General features: G+C 48.0%; 1 protein-coding gene across 1 annotated transcript; it reads right to left on the bottom strand.

The window, feature by feature from the left end:
* Nucleotides 1-24,555: 24,555 nt before the first annotated feature.
* Nucleotides 24,556-25,755, bottom strand: GPR6 (G protein-coupled receptor 6). The gene is made up of 2 exons (XM_074923360.1): nt 25,667-25,755; nt 24,556-25,576 (listed from the first exon to the last, which is right to left on the bottom strand). The coding sequence occupies exons 1-2, from the start codon at nt 25,753-25,755 to the stop codon at nt 24,556-24,558; spliced, it is 1,110 nt and encodes a 369-aa protein (XP_074779461.1).
* Between the last annotated feature and the right edge of the window lie 1,666 nt (nt 25,756-27,421).

Below are 27,421 nucleotides of genomic sequence, written 5' to 3'. Positions count from 1 at the left end.
ATGTGTAATAGATTATTGATTGCTTTGTCTTGTAAGGTACTAAATCAAGTCTTCTGTATTGAACTGTTTACAGAGTCTGTTGTTTACTTCTGTACATTTACAGCAGCTGGTTAAAATCAAAGGCTCAAAGGCTGCCACAAAAATAGCACGTCAGTAATGTTCAATATAAGTGAAGAGACACCTTTATTCAACTTCACACCTTTCTTAAACTGTAATCTGGGACAGTTAAAAATTATCTACCTCTCCTACTGCAAGATGGGGAAAAAAAAGAACAAAATAAGTGTAGAAAGGAGAAACAAAAGGCACTTGGTGGCAGAATCAGAGCAGATGACTAGAGAGGTGCAAAATTGGTCACTCGGGGTTATTATCAGAAGATAAAGTAGTAATAATGACTCAGCCATCATGGAAAGACAAAAAAGAAATAGGTAAATGGAAGAGAACATGTACTGAAGAAGCAAAAATTGCGAAGAGACATAATTCTGGGGGTTTTTTAGTGGTGTGCTGTGAACAGCAACCATTAAATACTAGTTAACATTAAGAGATTATGTTATCTCCTGTTAAATTGGATTTAAAAAGCAGGAAGCATTTTAAAAAGACTTCTGGTTGATAAAATCATCCTTCCTTTCATGTGGCACAGGGGTGCACTCCTCAGCATTCAGGTGGACACTGACACACGGTTGCCAGTCTGATGAATGCACAGACTAATTCAGAGTCAGCTTCAAAAGGTGCTGTGGGACCTGACCGTGCAAACAGGTACCGACGGCCCCAGATCTGTCGCAATGGGCATTCTCCACAATGCTGGGACCATCTCGGCTTGGATGCAGCTGCCACCGCTGAAGCTCATCCCCACTTGCTTTACGTGGTGGCCGTAAGCCCTCGGCCTGCTCTGAGGATGCAGAGATACAGACTCTGTAGTGGGCTGTAGTGGGCTGCCACCTCTCAGTCTCCGCAGCCTGTGGACCACCACTGGGAGCGGGTGCCAACACCATCTTCGGAGCATGGTGCTGAAACCCCTGCCCGACAGCCAGGTACAGCTCTCTGCAAAACTGCCAGCTCAAAGCAGCGTACCCACAGCAGTGCAGGATTATGGCAGCAGTCAGAGCTCTGAAACCCAGCCTTTGTATAAACCAGAGCAGTTCCAAGAGGAGACACAGAGGCAAAGCCTCAGCACAACCTCTGCAGTCGAGGTTGGCATCAGCAAAAGATCTGACAGAAATTTGACTTGAGCTCCATCAGGTGTCTGCTCTGCCTCCTCAGCTACAGGCTAGAAAGAGTTTTACTCCCTCTCATTCTCTTTTGCAGGTGGCAACATTAAACACCAGGAGAGGACTCACAACCAGAGGCCAGAGGCAGCAATAGTGGTCTCCCTTTTTGAGGTCACTCAGCTGCTTCTTCCCTCTGCTTTCCACTCCTTTTCCCACTCGAACAATTCGTGGGGGAGGTAGCCTGCCCCGAGTGGCAGGGAAGGAAAAGTGGGAGACTTTTCACACAGCCTTTGTGGCCACAGCTGGGACAGACCTTACTGATTCCCAAACTGCTTCTTGGGTATATCACCAGTCCTTGGTAGATGTTAGTGCTCCCCACCTGCCCCTTGAGCTGCTTGGGACTACTCTTCCTCACCCGATCCAGCCATAATAAGCTGGGGTAGGTTTAAGTGCTTAAAAAGCAGGTTCCTGGCAACTCAGGGACCTGCTTTTTGATGGCACACGTGAAGGCATTGCTCCTGTGAGCTCGTTGGCTGTCAGCTCCAAGGTTTTAATGAACATCTGGCAGCATACCACCAGGCAGCTGTGAGGAACAGGCAGGGGATGGGAACCTCACCCACATCCCAGCTCCTGCTAAAAGAGGACACATGGGCAAGCCCCGGGAAATGGGTGCTGGGTCCTGGAGCAGACTCATGAGGCTGAAGCAGACCTCAGGAGGCTGGAGCTGCACACCCCATCCCATTCCTGTTGGAGCAACAGACTCAATACTGTGCAGCCTGTGCTTTTTCTTCAATGCCTGTCATGCTGCAAGCAGATGTTCTTTCCCCCCTTCTACCCCATTTGCCTGGAGAATGGGTTCTGCCACCTTAGTCACTGCTTGCATTCCCCAACTGACAGCAGCCCCTGACAGCAGTATCACTACAAGCCTCTAAAGAAAATTGTATCTATCCCATTTCTTCAAAATTCTTATCTTTAGAGTATTTGCAGGCTCTGGGAAGTTGCTCCAACTACCTTCCTTTTGGCAGCTGGAATCATCTGGGTACGGACTGGAGCAGATATCAAGCATTTCTCACCAAACAGGGCCGAATATCCCTCCTCCTTTACGTTTCCTTCTCTGATGAGTCAATAGCTTCACTTTCAGACACAAGATAGCTGAGGGCCCCCTACAGGCAGGTTGTTGGCATTTTCCACCCCCCCCCCCCCCCTCCCGCCCCCCGACTTTAATGCCTTTAATGACAGTGTTTGTTATTGCAAAAATTGAAATTTTAACACAGCTTCATGGCAGTATCACTCCAAGAAAAGCTTCAAAAATTATCTCCCTTCTGCGCAATTTTATACTGTGTTTTAGCCACTTCCACTCTTCTGTGAGGCATTTTCTTCACATTTTCAAAATCTTAGAACAGGCCTTGGGGCCCCTCAATCTCTGCCACGGAGCAAGCATCCACCCTCAATGTCGTATTATCACAGCTTAATTTTGCACTTTAGTACCAGCCAGTAATAACTCCAGCAAACTGCTCAAGACTTCTAACCTCATGAGAAAGCAGCGTGCAGCCCGGGTGTCGGCATGCCAGTGTTACTTTACTGCTGTCCCTTCGTGCCAAGCAAACAGCGTAGGCTGAATTTTCCCAACTGCATTTTGGCAAAGCAGTTTGTAAGCATCGCCAGCAGGACTCGCGGCCAACATGGCCCCATGCAGGGTTGTGGGGGCCATCAAGCAACCCAGTGTGGGCTCTGCCCTCACTCATTGCACCCCTGAGAGGGATATGTCTTCTGGGTTTCAAAAGCACAAAGAAGCTAGCAATGCTCCCAAACGGGACAGGTGTTGCTCGTGGGCCAGCACTGTTTGCTGGCCAGCGGGATTCCTGGTAGTAATTCAGCAGTGATTAATCAGAAGAAAATATTAGGATAATTCCTTTGCTTTTGTATACTTTCTTTTCTGCAAGGCCATTGTGTCCCAGTGCCTGCCAGGAAGAGTTTTGTTGCCAATGATTCGTCTTGGAATGAATCAGAAGCAGAAAGCAGTGACTCAGCCCTTGTGTGTGTCCCCTGCAAGGGAGAGCCCAGCTCTGGAAGCAACTGAACATACCCGGGCTTCACAGGCGGCTCTGGCAGGTCACGCTCTGTAGATCTCTCTGATGGAGATCTCTAAGGTCACATGGAAAAGTTATCACCCTAAATCCCAGGGATTTTCAGGACAGGATGCCTGTTTAGGATTTCAGTTTCAGTTTAGGATGCCTGTTTGGTTTTTGAAACCTTCTGCTGACTTGCCACATCTATGTAGCTTGCAAAATCCTGGGATGTGAGAGTCTCCAGAGGACCCTGCAAACACGGGGTACAGCCAGCCTGGTCCCCACAGCCACAGCAATGCTGACTTCACACCCCCTGCAACAGGAGGCATTTTGGGGAGCATCAGGGTCGAGGCCCTGCCTCAGCAGTGGCCATGGTGCCCTCTGCCATGAGGCCTGAGCAGGTCCCACAGGGGCAAACCAACGGGGCTCATGTGGCTGCACCCTCAAGTGGCTGTCACCCCATGTTCAGGCTAAACAAAGATCCTGCTGGAGCACCTTGCTATCATCCCCATCAACTGCTGGTGCTGGCACTGTCAGTGACACCTGTAAGGGGGTGTTCAGCTGAAGGTGTTTCCTCCGAACATGTAATTACTTTTGTGGGTTTTTTCTCCTTATATTCCCCATAAATTTCATTAGCTGGATTTATGTGGTCACTAAACTACTTGATACAGTGATATTATATTCACAGTGGGAAATTATTTGCTATTCTAGTGAAAATGAGCATTTCCTAGTTTTGTCAACGCAGAGAATTACATTAACAGGGAAATAATAACCAGCTGAAATGAAGGAGGGTTTGATTCATGGTAATTACTGATTATATGCAGATTACTTTATGGCTTTAATCCTTTGGTCTCCCACTGTTTGCTTGCTAAACCTCTAAAAAAAAAAAGAGGGGGGTGGAGCAAGCATATGAGCATCTTGTTTGTAAGGTAAATTACAGAACCTAATTTGCTGATTACATGAAAGGAAGCTGAGCTCTGCACAGACTGGGACGGCAGCGGGAAGGAGCCAGCAGTGAGCTGCGCCTGCAGCCGTCGCTGGCTGCAGTCACTTCTGTGCTGGCTTTGAGCACCCGGTTCACATCCCCAAGATTGCAGCCCTCACCTGTGCATGTAGCTGGTTTTACTGGGGCCATGACAGGGCCTGGCCCTGATAAAACACCCACAAGCACGGGCAGGGCTGTATGGAGGTGGCTCCTTGCTTCTACAGCTCACAGCCCCCCAGTCCATCCCTTTTCTGCTTTCGCCCCCATTCATCAGGTAGAGGATGTATCAATTAATTTGCACTCAAAATGCCCCTAAAAACTCTTTTTCCAGTTTAGCACACCAAAAGGCCTTTGCAAACCTTCAGTTTTAACTAGCACCATGCTTTAAAACGTCAGAAGCTGGTTAGCAGCCTGCCTTTGACAGGAAGCTATCCAAAAATAGAGCGGCACATCACCACTGTTTCTCAGCCACTCCAGCCTTTCCAAAACAGCTCTTCTCTTATTTCCTGCAGCAAACCTTCAGCAGACTCACAATCCCTAGAGAGGAAACACAGCTTTTGATCATATATATATATATTATTCTTAGCATAGCTGGAGTGAAATTTCAGCCCCTGCTCTCTCTGTGAGGGAGAGATAGGAAGCAGGGCCATGCTCCTGCTGCCTGTCTGCCTCCCTGCCTGGCTGGGGAGTGTGGCCATTCCTGTTGTGCCTGGGCAGCTTGCTGACTGCATGTTGCATTTATTCTTAAAATACATATCGACACCCTCTTAAGTGAAAAGTGGGTCGCTGGGGTTTTGCATCCAAAAATATCACCCAGTGTTGGAGCAGGCTCTGAAGCCGCTTGGTGTGCTTGTCTGCAGCCACTCCTGCGCATGCTGGCTGGGATCTTCCAGCTGCCAGCGCTTTCTCTAAGAGATGAAAGGGAGAGGGAGGGAAGCACTGGAATTACCAGCACAAACGATAGTCCTCTGGGCTAGCCCTGCCTGCCTGTGCCCCTGGGGAAGGCAGTGCAGAGGAGCATGGGCAAGCAGCACCCACCGAACCCATCAAGGATGGCCTGGAGTGGCACTTGCAGCCCATGTGAGCACTGTCCCTGTCATGACATGGTGCAGGCCAGATCCAGGCTCTGGAATGGAGGATTGGCACCACTGGCACTCCCCCCAGGAGCACCCCATCCCCTTGGTCAGTACCAGCCATGATGGCTTCCCCAGCCTGACCATAGGGTGATGCTGTTCCTTCAGTCCACGGTATCACCCTCGCTAGTGGAGATCCCCCTCCCGGATGCAAAACTGCATCTTCAGCTGTTCCTAAGTGCCCCAGCAGCCAAACGGCCTTGACTCTGTGCCCCACTCGCTGCAATGAGCAGCCCCACTTGTGGGATGGTCTCTTCAGATGTGTTCCCCATTCCTGCCATAATGTCAACAGGGAGGTTTTAGCCTTTGTGTTTTGCACAGGGGGAGCTGAAGGTGGGCAGGTGGACCCACCAGCATTTTATCTGCCTGTGCAGGATGGGCACCCTTCGGATTTTTGAACTTTTCCTTCTCCCTTTGCTGGTCATAAAACTTTAGAAGAACAATATACCCCACTTGACACTGACCAGTAAGAGCTATTTATCCCCACGTTTACCACCTTATTTCTTTGCCTTCCATCAGTGCAAGAATAATAATTAAAATGTAATCATAACGAAACAGAGTTGCTTTCCTTTTGGTCGGTTGCTGTGGGAAGGCTGCTTCCTCCTGCCTGCCCCTGTCGCTTCACGCACACCCCGCATCAGATAACATTTGATCAACAGCCACAAATGAGCAGAATGCAGAATATATATAATTTCTGTGCCGCTGGAGCCTGGAGACGGTGTGCGCGGCTTTGCTTTATCATTGGGCTGGCTGCCCCCAGGGCTAACCATTAGCCACTTCAGGCCGTGCTGGCTATGGGCGGTGGTGAACCCCAAAGCCTGAGGTGCCCCCCCGAGCCTGGCCAGGGCGCAGCCGCGGAGCGGGGCCCCCGGGCCGAGCGGGAGCCTCGTATCGGGAGGTGGCAGCATTTCCCCGCCTTGCGGGGCTCGGCCCAGGGGGGACCGGCCGGGCACAGCCGCTCCCCGGCAGCCCTCCCGCAGCTGCTGTGCTCTTTTCCAGGGAAAAGAAGCAATTTTTATTAATTTTGCTTCCAAGGCGCACATTTGGCATCTTATACCTTCCGTTTACCACTTACCCCTATTTTTAGCTCTCCCTTTCTTTTCTTTCCCTTTTTATTATTTTTTTTTTTTTTTTAAGAGGCGGGAAGGAGATAAAAGAGGTGGCAAATCAAAGGCAGCATCCCAGGGTCTCACCCGAGCGCTGCTGGGTCACCTCAGCCCCAGCGAGGACGGGCACCAAAGGAAAGGGCTCCCACATCACCTGTGTCACCCATGGGCTGCTTGCTCCAGGGCCAGGGCCCCTGCTTGCTCGAGGAGATGGGGGCTGGATGCCCCCAGCAGGGGCTGTGGTGGGGGTCCCACCAGCCTCCTGCTTGCCCAGGGATGCGGGGACAAGCCCCACAGGAGTCCTGCGAAAGCCCCCAAAGCAAATGAGAAATCCCTCTCATCTGGTGATGCGAGAAAGGGAAGGCGGCACTGCTACCGCTCTGTGAGCAGCTCTGCGCCACAGGCCCCGCACAGCCCAGGGGACACCCAAGAAGGGACCCGCAGGGGGATCAGCACAGCAGCCAGACCCACACGCACCCCTCTGTGCTCTTCCAGACCTGCTGCAACTCCCCACCATCATGGTTTCCTTCAACTGCAGGGGAAGGCCATAAACCATAAAACAGTAAAAACATAAATCCAGGCTGGCTCCTGTAGCAAGAGCTCTGCAACACCTTTCCTTTACAGAAAGCAGCAGCCTGATGCAGGAGAGATGCCCGTCTGCTCCTCCCTGATGCAGAGCTCTTGCTCCTCTGGAGGATTTAATCAACCTGCCCATGCCCTATCAGCTGCACAAAATGCTCCTAAAACCCAAAGCATTCCCTTGCCCTCAGTGTGCCAGCTTCAGTCTCCTGCAGACCAGAGAGTACAGATCCATGAGAGCTTGAAAGCACTTTAAAAAAAGGACACAGATTACCTTGGATAACCAGAGATCTTCTTTCCAAAAAGAGCCACAGCACTTTATAGCCCAAGAGGTCATTTGGAAGCGCCTGTAACTTTTCTGCCAGCGGGGCATAGCTGGTTTGAGAACATTTCCCCTTGTTTTTCCACTCAGAAAGCTCCTGAGTGGAAAAACACCTAGCTCTGCCATGGGAAGGGGCACGAGCAGTCATACTAAACGTCTCCTCCCTGTTGTGGGACTCAATACCCTGATGGAACAAGTTCTCTAACACCAGCATCCACACAGCCTTGATGGTGACCCCCATCCTAACCCTACATGCATTTGCTGCAGTGACACTAACTGCTAGGCAATGTCAGGGCAAGATGAAACCTTCTGGCTCTCAGGAACTACATGGCAGTACTGGTTCCCAGGGCTCAGAAAGTCAACTTTATTTCCAGTGAGTTTCCCCGTGTTTTCCCCACCCTGTGTGACTCTCGAGTGCAGTTCTGGTTCACACCACTGGTGCTGCCACCACAACCCCTGGCTGCTGTGCTGAAACGCTGTGGTCCCCGTGACAGACACTTTAATATCAGCCTTTTCATTTGCACAAAGATGATGGAGTGGCTCATACCACTAGTGGAGATAAGAGCTGGCGGAAGCTGCCCATGGGTTTCAGTCTCCATATGCGCCAGTAAAGCAGGTTCTTGGTGTCTCCATGCCCTGACGTCTCCTCTGGGAACAGGGGTGAGTGGGGCTGCCCAGAAAAGGCAGATCACTGTGCTGGGGAGGCTCTGGGGAGATCCTCCCCACTACTGCTAGAGCTTGTGGGTTCCCTGTCCAGGTCATGCCCAGGAGCCGGCACTGGGCTCGGCCATCTCACCCACTGTGGCAGTTTGTCTGCTCCTGGTGATTTGTGAAGTCAGGCAGCAGGAGCAATCCCACACCAAGGCTGCCTCCTGGGGTGTGCCCCTACCCCGGGGCAGAGCCAGCCCTCTCCCCAGGGGGAGCTGGTGACCCTCAGAGCTCACCTCCAAGTGCACATCTTTGCTAGGTACTGGCTGTTACATGTAGCATACATGAGCTGTGCACACTGACACACTCCCACAAACAAATAAGGTTTTTTAGGGTGTGCTGGATTATTACCATCACATAAGTATTTGTATCATGGGGAGGAAACTGGGTCCTGGCCCCCACTGCATTAGGCACAACACAGCCATGTAAAAAAATAGTCCTGTCTGGATTTGGCCAAAGCTGAACTCCTAGGTCCTGGTTTAAGCATATAAATAGAAGAACTGATGATGTGATAAGCTGAATGCCAGCATCTTCACTGTGAGGGTGGTGAGGCACTGGAACAGGTTGCCTGGAGAAGTGGTGGCTGCCCCCTCCCTGGCAGTGTTCAAGGCCAGGTTGGACGGGGCTTTGAGCAACCTGGTCTAGTGGAACGTGTCCCTTTCCCTGACAGGCGGGTTGGGACTAGATGATCTTTAAGATTTCTTCCTACCCAAATCATTCTGTGATTCTATAATCTCCCAGAGGTTTCAGAGGAGCAGCCTGGGAAATGATTTTTATTCTTCCGTGGAAGTGCTGGAAAGCAGAAAAGCATGGTTTGGCTGAAAACATTTGCAGTACTCAAGAAAACTAAAGGCTATAAAAATTTTTGAATACCTTTTTTTTTTTTTTCTGTAAGCATGAGACATTACAAGAAAAGTTGTTTTTTTAATCAGACTGTCTTTGAGGACAGCTGGGCTGCCAGAGGGGCATTTCCTGAGAGCAACACTCAGGTTAAAGAAATGAGCATCCTACAGGCAAGCACTCCAAGAAATCCCCAGATGTCTACTATCGCTTCTGTACCTGTCTCCCGACATGCTCCCAGGGCTGGGGAGGAGCAGCTGGCATGAAATGGCTCTTTCCACCCCTGGGAAGGAGAGGGGGAATGGCAGGGATGACACTGAGACCTCTCTGCATCTCAGATTTGCAGGACAACCCCCCACCTCCATCCAGGCAAAGCTGCTTGTCCGTGGTGACGGGCTCACAGAGGCACTTCTCCAAGTGGGGCTGGCAGAATAGGCTATTTCACCAAAGGAAACCAGTGAGTATGTACAAATTCGGAGCCTGCTGCCTCACAAGACCACCCCTGTGTGTGTCGGGTGGTGTTGCTCTCTGGTTTGTGCCTGTCCTGACCCATTCAGTGAAGCTGGGCTAGCGGTGGCAGGGCTGAGCTGTGGCACGAGGGAGCGTGGCTTCAGCCAAGAGGCCGCCTGCTCAGAAATAAACGTGGCTGGCAAGGCAAACAGCCTCCTGAGTCCCTTTAAATGAAATAACCGATCCCTTTCTCATAAACATTTTCATGCAAACAGCAGTGGCCATGCCTTTATCAGCAACCGGATATTGAAGCATCAGTGCCCGTGATTCCAGCAGCTTGTTTAAGCGCAGGTTTTCCTTTTACAGGCTGCAATAAATCAGGCTGATGATGTTGGCTAAATTACTAGTTTTCTTTTGGCTAGTCGTCTGCAGATTAGAGTTTTACTGTCGATGATAACCACACATATTCCTGTGTCACATACCTTTCTAACAGGAACATTTTTAATAGTATGGAAAGAAAATGCTGTAAGAGTTTCCCCTCCCCTTCGCCTCAAGGCAAAGCCAACACAAAGACCCAGCTATAAAACAATATGAAATCTTACTGGAATCATGTGGTTGTACTAAAAGTCTTTATTAACCTGATGTTCATTGAAAAGTAAATGCTCTGGGAAAATATCAACAACAGTAACATATTTTACTTGGCAGTTGATCACACATGACTGCTATGAGCTTTTCTATGACCATTTTAAAGCTGGTTACCAGTAGCACTGGGTACATGCAGCGGAGATAGTACAGAGGGAGTGTGTTACACATGTGCACTGCCAAAAATGAAAGATCAGTGGGTCAAGTCCATAACCCTAACCCAAACCCTGGCCATGGAGCAGGACCACGTACAAGGGACTTGGCCAACCTACTCACTGCTGAGGACACAACACTTGGAGTCCTGTGGCAAACCCAGTGCTGTGAATCTTGCATCCAGCCACACCCATGGCAGAAGTGTCCTTTTCAGGTAACAGCCATGTTTGCACAGGCACTCGCTGCCGCATGCTGCCCTGCCTGCCCCAGAAACAAGGGGTCTCTGTGAGCCCCCTGCACCATTTCCACTGCCCAAGGGGCCTTCTGCCTTTCATTCCTTTGCTAGTTCTTGCACCTTTTTGCACAGTGTGTCCATGGGATGGTCCTGGAACTCACATGTCCCTGGAAAGGTGTAACCAAGTGATACTAGTCAGAGTGAACTTGCTCTGTAACACAGACCTTCTAAGCCGTGTAAAGGCTTTCAGGCAACAATTATTTAGGGTAGTGAATGAGTATGGTTTCTGCATGGGGGGGCTCAGTGCACCACGCAGCCCTATGGGTGCTGGACAGTGTCTGGCCCATGATTCTTATTCAAAATATGTGCTGTCTACATCCCTCAGAGGGTCCAGAAAACAGAGTTTTTGCCTTTCTTTTAACTAAAAATGTTTGAGTAATTCAAATTCAGCAGCATGAACATCTGACCAGATTACCTTCCCCCAGGTTTTCTACAAGGTACTTTGTTGAAAGTTACTATAATTTAGATAAATGTCTACCGTTGTCACCAAGTCTATAGCTTTGACAAAGGCAGCTATTGATTTTGTCTGATGTGATCTATCCCGTATGAACACATGCAGCTTCTCAACTCATCAGCTTGTTATCTGCTACATTATTAAGTATCGATTCCCTTATTTGCTTTGTATTTATCACCCGTAGAAGTTGGTGGAGTTGTTTGGCAATTTTGGGGACAAATCTTCACGAAGACTCTTTGCCTGACTCCAGTTTTCTCAGCAAAGCTTGGCCAAAGCTTGTCAGAGGGATGGCATTAATTCCTGCTTGTTTCCACATGTTTCCTGAATGGCCTGAGCAGAAGGGGAACTGAGTGATTCCTTAAGATCCCTCCTACCCTGACCTTTCTGTCAAAGCCATAAGGTCTGTCCTCTGAGGCTGCAGACACTGACTTGTGCATGTATGCACGTGCACACCTACCTTAGTTCTGCTGTCAGACACCATTACATTTAAACTGCCATTAATTAAAATTAATGACTGTGTCCTAATGACGTGGACTAGAATTTGACCCCATTTGTTCATCCACATCTTTATGATTTAATTTGCAGTCGCTATAGTGCTATGCTGGTTGCTACAGAGCACGTACAACAGACCTGAGCATCTCAAGGAGATTTTCTTCCATTCTCTGCTATTTTTGGTAGCAGCAGCCCCTACTCGCTGGAGGCCCTTCACTCTGCCTGGTGAGTGGTTGCTCACACCATATCCATGTGGAGGGCTCAGGTCAGCAGCTGTGAACAGTGGCAGTCTGGTGTTAGGAGCTCGCAGTGAGTCAATAACTCTTCCCTCCCATCAGTTGTAGATAACCTGGGATAAAGAACATCTCCATGGAAATAGCTTTACTTGGGTGATTTTTCCTAGACTGTTATTCATTTGTGACCAGTTTCCAAATCCAGCTTTAGCTAAAGAGGAAGGATGGTTTACTCCATAATCTTTTTTGCACAGCATCTCAAAGAAAAAGAGCTTCAGCTTGAACCTGCAGGTACAGCTGTCCTCAAACGACTTTAGTTATTTCTCTGTAACAACTTGGAGGTCGGCTGGGTGTAATCGTTATAGGAAATGTACCAAAGCACCTCCTACTGTGAGGGATGATTTATAGCACTCCCTCCTAGCAATGGGCTTGCATGCAAGGAAGCCAACAAAAGAAAACTTGTTTTTAAAAGGTGTGTATATATATACACACGTGCAAACTCAGAGTTTAGTGCTTGATTAAGAAGATGCTGACATGCTGCAGGAAATATTTTGGGGGAAAATCCCGCTGTATTTATTCATAAACAGTTCCGCTCATGCGGGCTCCATTCTGGTGTGTAGATGTTGTATGAGTTAGGAGAAAAACTGCTGGCCCTAGAAGGGGAACAATACATAACAAAGTAATCACAGTCTGGCCTAAACAGAAGGTAGAGAACTGTAGCATCTGTAGTCTCTGACTGCCTACTACTCAAGTATTTGCAAAAAGCAAATGAAAGAATTACATGTGACTGTAACAGTGGCATACTAAAATAGCTCTGGAAGAGACCTCACAAGTTTATTCAACCTGTCCCTCTGTCTGGAGATGGATTCATTCTCCCCGTGTTGCTCCTGGTGGATGTTTGCAACTTGCTGAGAGGTTTCCAGGGTTGGAGGTCCCCACAACCTTCCTACACAGACTGTTTCAGTGCTTCTTTATTTCTGTCAATTTTCGAGTGTCAAGCCTGACTCCTCCTTGCTGTCATTTAAGCGCATCATTCATTGTTCTACAAACCATGGATGTTGGATGCACAAGATTTCCTTCTGCTTTTACAGCAGCTTTCACATACTGGAGGAGCTCCCCTGGGCCTTCACAAATGATGAGGTGATGCTGTTGACCAAGCTCAGCTCGCAATATTCCTCCACGGGTTTGCTACATGGCTGGTCACTGCCCACCCTGGATTTGCACTGGTGATTTTCCTGCTGTGCTTGCCCCTAATAGGCTGTCTCCCCTTTTTTCCAGACTCTCTTTCAGGCTTGGTAAAATCATGTTGAACACAAAGTTGGTCCTCCGAGGTAACTGCAGCCCCTCCCAGCTGCCTGACAGTTGCACACTGCATAAATATTGTCCCTGCTCCATCACCCAAGTCATTTATGAAAAAATTGAATCACACCTTGGCTGAGACAGACACCTGTGAAACTCAGTATATCCTCCTGCTCTGGCAGCACACCCCCGGTGATTGCTCTCACAGGGGGATTTACAGAGAAATTTCACCCAAATCAAGCTCTCCTGTCTTGCGGGAGAGCAGGAGACTAGCCCAATGAGACTAGCTCAATGCTCTTGAGAAGTTACACACAAGAATTAGGGTTTGTGTCAGGCTTTCTTTCTCCACTGTAGTTATGAAGGACATTTGCATAAAGCAGCTGTTGCATTTGTAGAAAGAAAAATAAACAAAATTAACAACAGGAGAAGAGGCATAAACAAACAATAAAAAGGCTCTCAGGTTCTACATCAGCTCCAGGTAAGACCTTAACAATTAGAACCAGAAGAAGAGTAACATAAGCCTTAAAGGTTTCCACAGTATCTCTCTACAAATGAACATTTTCAGAAGTTAGAAACCATCACTGTTGGGTCACGGCGTGGGTCACGGCATAAAGGACCTTGCAGAAAGATGGACATCTATGTGGTGGATGAAGTGTGCAAGCAGCTCTTGAGAAATGCAGCTTGACGGGAAACTATGCAGAGCAATACTTCTCTCTCCTTTGCTTGGGGTGAACCAGGGGGACAGACCCAGTTAACCACAGCACAGCAAGCACATCACAGCCGATCGATAGCCCCAAGTGCTGGAACAGTTGAGAAATTGTTGCTATGGATTTATGTAGGGTTATAAATTTTAAAGTGAGGTCACCTGAGAGTAATCTTAAGGAGCAGAAACAGCAACTTCTCTTTTATGTGGAAGCAATGAAAGGTGATACCAGGCCAGACAAAGTTGTAAACATCGTATTAAGGCATTTGGGAATGGAGCAAAGGCAAGAATGTAAAAGCTGGCTTAGATTGTTTAAAAGATATTTTTGTTGCCTGTGGGTGATTTGTTCAAGGACATAAATGTGGATTTCTCAGCCTCAGCTTCTGATCATGAATGCCAGCAAATTACAGACCATGTTTGGAGTCCCTCTGAGAGGCAGCAAGACAGAGCGGGGAAGGAAGGGCCCCAAGCAGCATGGCACCACTGCCTGCCCCAGACTCGGGGTTTTTGTGACCTGAGTGGGAGAGACAAGACACCCACCTCCCTGAGGGAGCCACAGGGAGTACTTGTGGTGGAGGTGGCTGCCACAGCTCCTCGGAGCTGGGCTGCCCTCCCTGTCTTGCCCAGTTTGCCCCCTCCCCTCTGCCTCCTGCCCACAGATGGGCAGCCAGCATTGCATGTCTGTATTAAAAAGGAGCCATCACCAGAAGTGCTGTTGCAAGGGAAAAGAGTTTACCTCCACTAAAGGGTCTGACTGATCTCTCTGATATGTGCTAAAGTGGCTTGCGGTGTGTTTTTAGACCAACCTGAACATGCCTGCATGTTGGCTGTGCTCTGTAAGCAGGAGTTCACCACTACACCTGCATTAATCTGTTCTGATCCTAGCCTGGTGCCTGGAAAAAATGATCCGTAAGGCATTGCGCTGCCTATCATACCCCAAAGGCAGGTCTTGAAGATGTCCTTTGGGTAGCCCAATGGCACTGCATGTCCTGTAGTATTATCCTGGCCACAGATCAGCAGGTAATGATGAGGTGGGCTAAGCCTTTGGTACTCACTCTGAAGCTCACACTTAGGAGTGTAATATACTGGGTATCCTGAAAAATACCACTCCTGTTGTGTCTTTTCACCTCTGGCAGTAGGTGACTTTCAAAAGGCAGAGAATAAACTCCACCTGCCACTTACAGATGCTTCTGAGAAACAGTGAGAGACACCTTGAGCTGCAGATCTCATTAGACACAGGCATTTTTATTTGTACCTCTGCCAGACTGGCCCATGAATCTCTCTCATTTGTAGTTTATCCAGGTGTAACAAGAGCAGAAGTGGCACAGAAGTAACACTGTTCCCCTTAGAGCAGTCCCCTGTGAGGTGATGTCCACTCAACTCCTCACACGTGAAACCCTTCTGAGAGAAGCAATAGCACCATCTGAAAGGAGAGAAAAATGGAGATGTGTCTGAGGAAAAACAGTTCACGCCAAGAGCAGGAAACCTGATGTGTCTTCAGGGAAGAGAGAAGGAAAGGCAACCTCCTGGGCAGAAATGAAGGTCAAAGGGGTCTCAGGGCAAGAAGAGAGAGCAATAGGAATAGCAGAAATATACAGATGTTACCAAAATGGGAGCAGAAGACATACATCCTATCTGTGTTTTGTATGCAAATACCTCATTCCACATCAAAAGGGCTTTTCTGATGTTCTTTGGTAGCTCCCAAGCAAATTTCACTACTACCTCATTATATCTTATAGCACCATTTTCTGCCCTGCAGAAGAGGAGGATTACAAAGCACAGGTTTTCATGCAGGTATCCAGCTGTCACCTGTTACTATGGAGGGATGCTCCACAGAGCAGGATGGGACACATTCCATGCCTTGAACTGTCCAGTGGTATGCTGTACTCATGAGAAGCGGGGAGCACCCACAGCACCAAGTGACACCGACACATTCCTCAGTTTGTGGCAGGGGTAAAAGGGGAAGGGGTTGTTGGAGACAGTAAGGGAGCTCATGCCCTGCTCAGCACTGGCTGAGGCACCAGGGAATTTCTGGAGAGGTAGAAACACAACCATGTAGCTTGGCAGGCAAATGGAATAAGCAACCGGTTTGGCCAGAAAACCAGTTCTGCTGTCTGCATGACAGAGCAGCTGGACTGACATTGTCAAGTCAAGTATCAGGCACATTCAGCATGTTTCTGCCTGCTCAGATAAAGTAATAAGTGTTCGTTTCAGACCAGGCATGGCAGAATGGAAGAGTATTATTAGGAAGCTTTTATGAATCTGACCAATACTACAGTCATACTATGGTTAGGCAAAAGGTCCCAGTTTAATGATGATGAAGGCAGAACCAGAGCCTTTCCTAACTTCTAAAAATGTCTTATGAAAGAAGAAAATTGGAGATGCTCTGGTTGACACAATAAGTGCCATGTGCTGCTAACGTAGTGGTGGGTTTCAGCAGACAAGCTAGCAGCTGGGGTATTCACCTAAACATGTCTGGGAGAGTTGTGGTGCTTCACAGAGTCTTTATTTCCGACAAATGTGTCTCCTGTGGAACTGATACTGTCTGACAGCACAGTAACTACAGCACAGTATGCTAATCTTTCCAATTTCATTTCGAATGAAAATAATGCGATTAGCTGTTCTCATTCACGAATAGGCAGTATCTGATTACTCTTAGGGCTCACTATTCCAGTGTTACAAGCAAGGCCTCATACAATGGATTGGTCTGCAAATGCCTGTCTCCCACGTGCCGGTCTTTGACTGCCGTGGAGCAGTTCAGATTCCCAGGAGAAAGGAGTCCATCTTCAGCTGCATCAAGCTGGGAGGCCTCTCAAAGTCTTGGGGTTATGCTTGGCACACAGATGACTCCTCATCCCCAAACTCTCCCCGCAAAAGGTTTTCTGACATGTTTATTTTGACAGCGTAATTCAATCAACTTTATTATTTTCTTTGAGCCATTTATAGAACAGCAAGTGTTCAGAAACGTGGAGTTCTTAACTTATTTGTCTCCCATTTTCCTTATTTGACACTGCACAACAACATTTACGACAGAATACACCACTGCTTGAAAAAATGATAAACACTTTAGGAAAACTAACTTGCTACTGATTAAGAAAAATTAGCACAGTATCAAAAGTCAGAGAGTGACAATGGGAAGCAGCAGGGTTTCCATATTTACTGATACATTCAATTTCCAACAGAAGAGACTTCTTTTGACAACATCTTAATATTATCTAGCTGCACTTCTTTCTGTAAAAAGCAGCAACATCTAGAAGTGACAAATTATATCTGGCTGCAGGTATAAATTGCATTATCTCTCTGTGATGCAAAAGATAGTGTGTCACTGAAAGTGATGATTAATAAAATATTCAGTCATTCAAAGTGTGTCATAGATCTAATTACATTTTATAGGAGACTCAACCTTTATTTAAACAATCTACATCTTGGAAAATATTTCCAGAGCATCTCCTTCTGCCTTGGTTTTAAATTTAATTACTAATCTGCATGCCATCATCTTCTTGGTGAGAAAATGGGTACTGATCCATACAAAATATGCCTTATCTCAAAAAAGAAAGAAGGTTCAAGCTAATTTTTAAAACCTTTTTCCAAAACTTCCCTGAAAAATCTGTCTTTCAATTAAGCTACAAACACACCACAAGAAGGCCACTTGGAGAAACACCTTCTCAAGAAAAACAACTTTGTTTTAAACCAGCCAGGAGCTAGACAGTGAGTAGCAGGAAAAAAGCATGAAAATATTCCTCCAACTCAGAATTTCTTTCCTTCCACCAGAGCTGATTTGCCTCCTTATGACCCCATCCAGTTCCTCTGCCTGAAGCATCGCAGCCAGCCCATCCCTGCAGTCCCTGCATCATTGAACCAAAACACCCTGTGCTAGAGAAACAAGTGTTTCCAACAGTGCTGATAAGCCTCCATTGCATTAAAAAAACCCCTCTCTGCCAATATCTTGGGATTGGAATTTACACTCGTGGAAACATTGGCCAGTGCAGAGACAAAAAACCTTGATTGTCCTTATTTCAAGCTATGTTCCTGTGCTTTCGTACCAAATGGAGCTACATGGGAAATACAGGTGTAACGACACGGACCTCCTCAATTCTCACCTAGTTTAGGGGGAAAAAAAGCATCTTCCAGGCTGCTTGGGCTGTGAAAAAGTAAAGCACGCTGTCTATGTGCTGCTGCCTGGCTACAAGGGCACAGAGGATAAAAATGTAAAGCAGCCTATTGATTTGGTACTTGTAGGTCTGGTCAGTAAACAAGATTGCTGAGGGGCCTACCTTTAGGAATATGGGTGCTTAACTCCTTTTCCTGATTCTGATTCCAAGCATCTAATTCTCACTTTTAAGACCTGGCACATCTTTAAAAATCTGCCATCTGTATGGATTTTACATGCTAACCAAGGAAAATAAGGAATCTTCTTTCCTTTCTGAGTAAAGCTGGAGAGGTAGATAAACTCAGAATCAGGAGCTCAATTCACACAGTATTATTTCCTTTTCTTGATTACAGAACTGTACCTCCTATTTACTTAGTTATAAAAAGAAATACATGTGTAGAGAGAGTGATACAGCTCGACTTGGAAAACAGTTCCCTTAACAGTTACTCAGATTTGCCGACTCCAATCAACACCTTCTGTAATGCCTGTGAGCGCCAGCAATGGGCAAAAGCTGGGAACCAAAATGCAGCCAAATGTTGGCAGGTATTTTCCCAGGTATTTTCCTTATCAGCCAGGTTCTGACACTGTGCCCAGCTGTGAGTGAGATCAAGAGAAAGCTTGCGTCATCTCACACTGCTGTAGGAAACAGTACCTTTAAGAGATGCTCCAGTAACCAAAAGACTCATAACAAGGTGCAGTTTTCTGGAGGTGTGGAGGCACAAACCAGAGCTCAGGCCAGGTAACACAATAGCACAGTGGTCCATCAGTGTGGGTAGCATAAAGCACATGAACAGACAAGGAAAAATCAGCAAACACGAACAGGACATGGCAAAGAGGACACTTTTGGTTTCTGTACCATTGGGACGTTATAAATTTGGTTGGGATTTTCAATGGTTTTGGTCTTCTTGTGCATTTCATGCACCATAACTGGATGCTAAATATTTCTGCTCTGGACCCAAATGTGCATGATAAAAACACAGGCTCCTTTGTTTGAAAACAAATGAAAATGTCTGTTTTTTAAGAAAAAGGTCAAGGAGCATGGACTAACCAAGGCTGGCTGTGCTCAGGTGCAGGGGGCAATGGTGGACACAGCACCTGGCTCTTGCTCTGGTCTTGCCTGGGTGGAGAGAAAGCCTGTGTTGCAGGGGAAGATGCAAAGGTGCTCAGCCCCAGCACCTTGTGTCAGGGGCACAGAGGGCATCAGGGGATGGAAGAGGCATGTTATCTTGCAGGTGATTGCTAAGTCTGGGCTTGCAGCTATAAGTCTAATTGTGTTCAAAAGCAGGGTGAAAGGTGGGTCTGGACTGTGTTTTATTCCTTCACAAGGCTGTATGGTAAGCTGGGCAGCTCAAGGGATCTGCCCGCACTTGCTGTTGTCCACTTGAGGGATGCTGCAGTGAAGAAATGTTTTTGGTCTTTTGTGTGCAGCACCAACCCATTGCACCACGTTCAGCTGATGTATCTGAGGTACCTGCTAGAGGAGCTGTTTCCATGTTGTGTATCATACCTTGAACCACTGTGCTCTTCCTCTAACACAGATATTAGCACGTTCATCTTTTCTCTTGCTTTTTCTCTCCCACCACTTACGCTATGATGCCAACAAAGCAGAATGATAAAATAAGGATGGGAATCTGCTGGAAAAAGCTCTTCACTATTGGGCTTTGCTGTAAAGTGTGGACCCTACAGAGAGACCACACCATTGCTTCACCTCCTGCTGCCATCTGTCACTTCTTTGCAGCAGACAGAGCTGACACGAGCAGACCTGCCTCGGCTGAACCCGTTGCCACGTCTACCATCAGTGCTGAGTCAGTGCCTACAGGTCTCCAGCTGTGCCAGCAGCAGCTGGATTATTTCCATGCAAAGTTACTGCCCTTGACAAATGAAACTAACCCTGGGGGAATTTTTGCCCTGCAAGAGATTTCTGTAGGCAGAGGAAAGAGTTCAAACATTGAGAGGGCAGTGGAAGGCCTGTCAGTTTTCTACCCAGCAGAGTTTTGTGTGGCACTCTGGAGCAAAACACAGAAGCTTAGGAGACACTCCGTGAGCCTTCAACAGGTCCCAGGGAGAAGGTCAATTGATAAGGACCAGGTAATGGGGAGACACCTCATAACTCAGAGTGTCCCTCAAAGAAGCAAACCCAGCAGGGGTTAAGGTGAGCTTCAGATGTACTTATCCTCTGTGCAGAGCTGAATTGCACCCGCTCGGTCACTCTTTGCCTCATGAGTTGCATGTCTCCATCATGAAGCACCAAGAAGGCGAAAGCACAGTTTTATGGTTTTCCCCTTGTCTTATGTTCATTTTAAATGACTACCACAAAAGCTAGCTGAAGAGCTTAGGAGCAGCTGCATGATCAGAAATTATTTTTACCTCATTAAAAAAAATGAATCCTTTTAAAATGAGAGCAGCAGAATGGAGATTAGAGCTTCTAGTGCTTTGCCGGGTGTTACTTAGTACCTGTGGATCATTACATTGATAAAAATACGTACAGCCTCACTTTTCAGGTTTAAAAGTGTTTTGTCCTTTTGTTTGCTTAGCTAAATAAAGAGATTTTGTTTGACCTGTGATTTTGAATCCAGCTGGCTTTTTAATATACAGTGACTCATACAAAGCAGCCTGCAGAGTCAGTCTCACTTCCACTGTCACACCGCTGATTTTGGCAGGAGCCCCACAGAAAACCAAGCTTTCGGCCCGGCTCCTGACCAGGCCTTCCTCACCAGAGCTGTGCTCTTCTTTCTGTAATTTCTCCCACCAAAATGAGGGAACTATTCACAGAGAGAGGTACTTCACGCAAGTCAAATTGCCAGGATCTGGCCGATCGAGGCACTGCAAGTCCTGTAAGATTTTCAAGGTTAGTAATAAACTGTTAGTTTCTAATGAAAATTAGAGTTGAGGCTGAGAACTTCCTGCCCCAAAATGGTAATTTTTTGTAATGAGGTTCTGTCATTATCTTGGCTGATGTGTAATAGAGCATCACTGGTTTTAGTTGGAGCCGGTTGGGAGCTCTTTAGACCAAGATTAACATTATTTTATCTACTTCAGAAGAAGACAAAAAATTTTTAAGGGTGGTAAAGCAGAAAATCTCCGTTCCATTTTCAGTAAAGGCTGCATATAATGTATCATTAGCAGATGTTGCGCCTGATTCTTGCACCTAACTCGGTGCAGTTTTTCTCCCCTCACAGATTGCATCATTGACATGAGAACGTTAAAACCACTGAGCACACATGCCCTCAGGGACCAGGAAAGATCCATGCTCACCAGTAGTAAGGGAAATTTCTACTGCAGTTCTGCAGTCCCCATGCAGGCAAAGTTGCCTTCTGACTTCTGGAAATACTAGATCAGACACAGTACACAGCTCCTCATTGGGGCTGCGTGGGGGGTCACGACGACGCACTGCCCAGCGACTGGCAATGGGAGCTCTAGGAATTTTTGTCTTCCACAAATCATTTCATGAGCAAGGTAAAAGTGCCATTGTCTCACAACAGGAGGAGCCTATCTGGACAGGTGGGTCCAGATACAGCAAATCTAACACCATTTTCTCAAATAAATGTCTGCTGTTTTGATAAAAAACTCAGCAAGGAAAATATAGGCTCCATGCTATACACAATTCCTGGGCTTCCTTCATCAGGAATCACAGCTCTTCTTTTTTTGAAGTGAGATGTTATTTGGGGAGACAAGAGTTTATGTAGACTGCTTTATGTAATTCTGCTCAGGTATCCCTGCAGTTCAGGACTCACTTTGAAAATGAAAGGCCGTATTTTACTGCAAGTGGGTTGACGTCAATTCCACTCTCAGGGCTAACCAAAAGGCATAAAAATATTGTCTCCTCTTCTGCCTTAGTCTTTCCCAGAAATTATGAGTCAGCAAAAGCTTTCTGAGAGTGGTATATAAAAAAACCCCTATATTTGTACTGTCCTAACAAAACAAATGGCTAAGATCACTGCAACCCAAATTTGCTTCCTAGAAGAAGGGAAGAATGCTTGGGGAAATAAATACCTTAAGAGTTTTGCATTTTTAACAGGGGGGGATCCAGTTTTATTTTGTAAATACTGTGAATCATTGGGGAAAACATTAAACTGAAAATGAGGTCATATAGTAAAAAATGAAACAAAGCAATTAACCTGTTGGGATAAAAATGGAAAAGTAATTCACCTAAGTCCTTTTCACTCTTGGATTAAGGGCTTTATTACTGAAGTAGGATTCTATCCATTTAAGTTTTCTGTATCTAATTTTTATACAGGTTGTCACCGCTTAATGACTTTATGGTGAAAATCCCTGGTGTGCAGTTCCTGACAGAGTTAAGGGAGGGAGGTGGCATTAGGGGTGGTCTCTAGCAGAATCTGTTTGCCTAACTTCCAGGTCTAAAAATATGCATAAGAAATCTCTCCTAGGGGCTTTCAGAGGCAAAACTGATCATCAGAGCCTGCACAGGGCTCCCAGGAGACTCCTCAGGTCCTACTCAGCATCTCACACCTGGGTGCAGGTTCAGGGCCGGGGTGTGACGATCTGCATCCCCGGCATGGAGCTCTGCCTGCAAGAAACACTCAGTAAGGGAATCGATGGCTAACCTGCCCTGCGGTTTTACTGCAGTCCTCACATAGATGACAATGATTTATGAGACTAAAGCCTAGCAGATGGCAAGTTTTCCAGCTTTACCAGAAGTTTTGCCAGATTTCAGTAGTCTCAGGCACTCACTGGTCTTTTCTCTCAGCAGTTACTACTGTAGGTGATGTAGTATCTTTGGCTGAGCCTGTGTGAGTTACTAGAGCAGGGCCAGGATGCTCAGCCAGCAGTTTGGTCCTCGGCTTTGCAGGGGGAAAAAGGCTTAAGCACGCTTTGTGCCACCGGCTCACAAGGCTAGAGGGCAGGCCTTGACCTCTTTTTTTTGCTAGCTTGGATGTAACGTATGAAATGAGGGTTTAAAAAGGGAAAAAAAATTCTTTCTCTCTAGCAACTTCAGAGTTTTTAATATGAGCAGCATTTTGACCTATCATTAAGTTCTGGTTTAAATCATATTTGTAATATCACTGTAACAGTGCCTTGATGAACTGTGCATCTGAAGGTATTCATCAATTACAATGTCACATTTGTGATTAACAGAATTTAGAAAAATAATGGGGCTAGAAGAGTCTGGAAAACAGTTTGGTTTTGGTGGTTTTTGTTTTTTGTTTTTTTAAAGGAAGTGTCTTTGTATTATCAGTGAAATTATACTGGTTTTCTTAATACTTGCACTCGCATAAATGCAGCATTACTGATTCACAACCTCACTGAGGCTTGTTGGATACATGTGGCTCCAGAAGGCAAATGCTTGATGAATTGCCTAGTCATAAGCTGGGCAACACATAAGTCCAAACTTTTTATATGGTACTGTGCACATAAAAGTAATGTTTCAGCCCTTAAGTACAAATTGAAATGATAGTGATAAACTATAACATAACCAGGGTGTAAATGTAGCACAACTATAAATGAATAAGCAGCAACACTGCTTCTGAAATCTGCCGCATGTGATCTGAACACACTCTGCTTCTGAAATCTGCCGCTCTAAATGAAACAGTCGCTGGTGAATTTGAACCTGAGTGAAGAAGTGTTTGAACTCTGAACGACAGTGACTCTGATGGGTTCTTTGAAGCCACTAAACCATGGGATTATCAGAAAACTGTATACTGCTCCAAGACAGGCAGACAGCAAAGATGCACTTGAATGATTTTTCTACAGCACTCAGCCCCCAAAAAAGAAGCGGGAGAAACAATACAGTTCCCCCTCAGAGCTGTGGATGATTAAAAAAAGTCTTTTAGGAAAAAAGACTGTGTCTTTTTTTCTCTTTTACTTTTTTCCCCTCCGGTGTTAGGCTTAAGGAGGAAAAAAAGAGCCCAGTTTAGACTCAGATTTTTCCCCTCAGTTTGATAATTTTTTAATGGAGCATGATCATAAAGGGCTAACTTAAAACTTGAAGATGAAAGCTACTGCAATCGTGGCAAATAACTAATTAGCAGCCTATTTGACTGGGCTTTTTGTTTCTTTGGTTGCTGGAGAATAAAAAGGAGCATGTGCTCTTTGTTACTCTCTCTTTGCCAGACTAAAGAAGAGAACAAACAAACAAGCAAGCAGGAAGGTGCCTTTCTTGGTGCAGTATTTCATCTCCATAGTGAATGATGATCTCTTTAGGCAGAATTACATGGGGAGCTTTGAAAAGTAAACAAAGGGACTTTGCTCAACTGGCAAACTTGCCAGCACTCTCATTTCTAAAAGCATCTCAACACACAAAGTTATAGTACATCTTACATGTTTTTATTTGTATACAAAATGTTATAATTTATCAATTTTGTGCAGCAAAGTATAGACACACACATACATACACACATACGCCCCCCCGCCCCCAACGCACACACGTACAAATACAATACAAACACAACTTTCTTTCTCTCTGCCCTTCAGAAAGGCAACACTGTTTTGGCAGGTCAGCAGCTAGAAATAAGGTGCTATAATTAAGCGGTATCGGAATGTCTTCACTTTACAAATGTGATGTGCAAATTTATATACAACCACCTTTTTTCTTTTTTCATGGAACCCAAAACTCCATACCCCGAACCACTCAGAGATACAAACATGTATAAAGTGCTAATACTTAAGCATGTTTCCAACGACTTCACGACGTAGTTTGAAGTTTAGAACAGGCACTGTAATATTTAGTTCACTGCGTAGATTGTCATTCGGTGTGGTTTGACAGAGAGAAAAGTCACTCAGACATCGCTGGGGGACCGAGAGCGAAAGAACACTTTAGCCTGAAAGCAGCCGCAGAAGAGCACCCACATGGACCTCTGGATTTCCTGGTTTCTGTAGGCGTAAATGATGGGGTTGATCATGGAGTTGTAGGTAGCAGGTAGAAGCGTGGCATACGTGTACACGGAAGGGTAGTCGGGATCCCCCACTACACAGTAGATGGCAAAAGGCAGCCAGCTGGCTCCGAAAGTCCCAAGGATTATAGTGAGGGTAGAGACTCCTTTTTTGGTGGCGACATAGTGCGAAGCAGTCAGAAAGTGCTGCTGGAGGGCTATCTGGTGGGCATGCCTGCAGACGATCTTGCAGATCTCGATGTAGAGATGGAGCATGATGAGGAAAATGAGGAAGAAAGAGGCGGACAGCAGCGTCACGTTGCTCTTGGTCAAGGGTCTGACGACGCTGCAGGCGGCACGGTCATGGAGGCAGTTCCAGCCCAGGACGGGCAGCAGCCCCAGGCAGAGGGAGACCCCCCAGGCACCCGCCAGCATGGTGTGAATGCAGAGCACCGTCCTCTCCGAGTAGTAAGTGAGGGCGTTGTAGAGGGAGAGGTAGCGATCAACGGTGATGGCCAGCAAGCTACTCACGGAGGCGGCGAAGGAGGCGACGAGGAATCCCACCGTCAGCAGGCTGACCGTCTCGGAGCGGATCACGTACTGGAAAACGAAGTTGAGGATGAGGCCGAGGCCGGCGAGGAGGTCAGCCGTGGCCAGGCTGCCCACCAGCACGAACATGGGGGTGCGCAGGGCGGGCGAGTAGCAGATGATGGCCACCACCAGGGCGTTCTCGCAGGCGATGGCGGTGCCGGAGACGCAGAGCATCACGTCCCAGGGGTTGAGGGCGGCGGGCGCGGGGTGCCGCGACGACAGCTCCAGCCAGTCGCTGCCGTTGCCGCCGCCGCCGCCGCCGGCCGGCAGCCGGCGGGCGGCCGCTCCGCTCTCGTTCAGGGCCGCCGCTGCCTCCATCGCCGCCCGGGTTGTGCGGAGCCAGAGGCGGTGCGCGGGGGCAGCGGGGCGGCGTGCGGCGGGACGGTGGGGCGGCGGGGCGGCAGGTCGGCGGGCGGCGGGTCGGCGGGGCTGCGGGGCTGCGGGGCGGCGGGGCTGCGGGTCGGAAGGTCGGCGGGGCGGCGGGGCGGCGGGGCGGCGGGGCGGCGGGGCGCGCATGCCGGGCGGCGGCGCCGCGCCCGCCCTGTCTGTGGTGCTGAACGCGCGGAAGTTTCCCGCCGGCCCGGCCGCCTCCCGTGCCCCGCCCCCCGCGCGCCCCGCCCCGCCCCCGCCCCGCGCGCCCCGCCCAGCTGCCCGCCGCGGCTTTGGCGGGAGCGGGCGGGCGCCGGGGGCCGCGCGGCGCTGACGTCAGCGGCGGGTCGGTGCCGTGGGGCGGCGGCGCCATCACCGCTCGGCACCGCGGCGAGGCCGGGGCGCAGCGCGGCCCCGCGGCCGCAGCGGGGCGGGAGGGTTTGCTCGGGGCCACAGCGGAGCCGGCGGGAGCGGAGCTTGTCCGCCCCGCTCTCCTCTCCCGCCGCTGCTTTGGCCCCTCTCCGCCGTGGGTTTCCCCGCTCTGAACGGCCGCCCGCAGCGCGTCTGTGGGGAGCGTGGGGCAGGCTCTGTGCTCTGAACAGCAGCGCTATACATGGCTGTGGAAAAGGTTGTTTCACACTTAGCCTCTCCGAACTGTATCTACTCTGGGGTTCACAAATCTGTTCACCCCAAAAGCATCCGCACTGTTTCCTGAGGTCCCCCGAAGTGGTGAGGTCGAACCAGAGAAGACCCGGTTGCCAAATACCATCCCAGCCAATGGAGTTCCTCCCTAAAGCACATGAATCAGTGAAGCAAAGGGTGACTGTCCGTGCCAATCCCTACCAAACCTGGTATCGCACAAAGGTGGGCAGCAGTTTACACCTCCGGCACCAAGGGGACAAGCCAAAAGGTGCCCCCTCCCCATCCCCAGTCTGGGACAGTGTACGTTCTGTAACTGCTGATCAAAATGTGGAAATAAAACGACCTCTCAGTTACGGGAACAGCATGCAAAACATTTAGACACAGTTTTGAAAAAGACATCGGAAGAAAACGTGCTTACTGCCTTGGACAGTCCAAATGAAGAAGGCACGCAGGCCATGCCACGGTAAAAGGTGGGCACGGTAAAAGGGAATTGGAGCATCAGCATTCATTACATCCATCCCCATCCGCGTCCTCCTGCAGGCTACACACTATTATCAAGACAAGATGTGGACACTGTGTATCTCTGTAAACAACCAAAGCCATTGCTTCCCAGGATTACCGAAACATGAAGCTCAGAGTAGTTTAATTTGGAAGGGACCTGTGGAGGTCAAGTCTGGGGCATCTCACGGGTCCCACCACTAGCTCAGAGCAGGGACAGCGTCAACCCTGCAAAGGTTTTCCTCAGGGTCTCTTCAGCCATGTCTGAATATCCCCAAGGAAGGGGATTGTACAGCCTCTCTGGGCAACCCAAGCCTTACTTCACCCTCAACTATAAAAATTTTTTGCTTTTATCTAGTTGGACCTTCTTTCACTGCCACTTGTGCCCACAGTCCTGCATGGTGTCCCACTGCCCGTGTATTCTCCCATGCCCATCCAGGTGTTACAACAGCATTTGTAACTGCAGCAAAACCAGTTGCAAGGTTTAAGAAGGGTTCTCAAGTCTACACGGCTCAAGCACTTGGTTGTGTACCCCATTGTAGTTCAGAAAATGCAGTGTTATCTTATTTCCTTTGCCAAGTAGAGAATGGGTTGGGTATGGTCAACATGAACTAGGATTAAAATTCAGACTGAGACAAGAATCCCAGTACAGAACTGGATGCTGCAGCACAAG

This window comes from Athene noctua, chromosome 1 (assembly GCF_965140245.1).
Source record: "Athene noctua chromosome 1, bAthNoc1.hap1.1, whole genome shotgun sequence".
NCBI classification, from domain to species: domain Eukaryota; kingdom Metazoa; phylum Chordata; class Aves; order Strigiformes; family Strigidae; genus Athene; species Athene noctua.
This window is presented reverse-complemented; position numbering and strand designations above follow the sequence as displayed.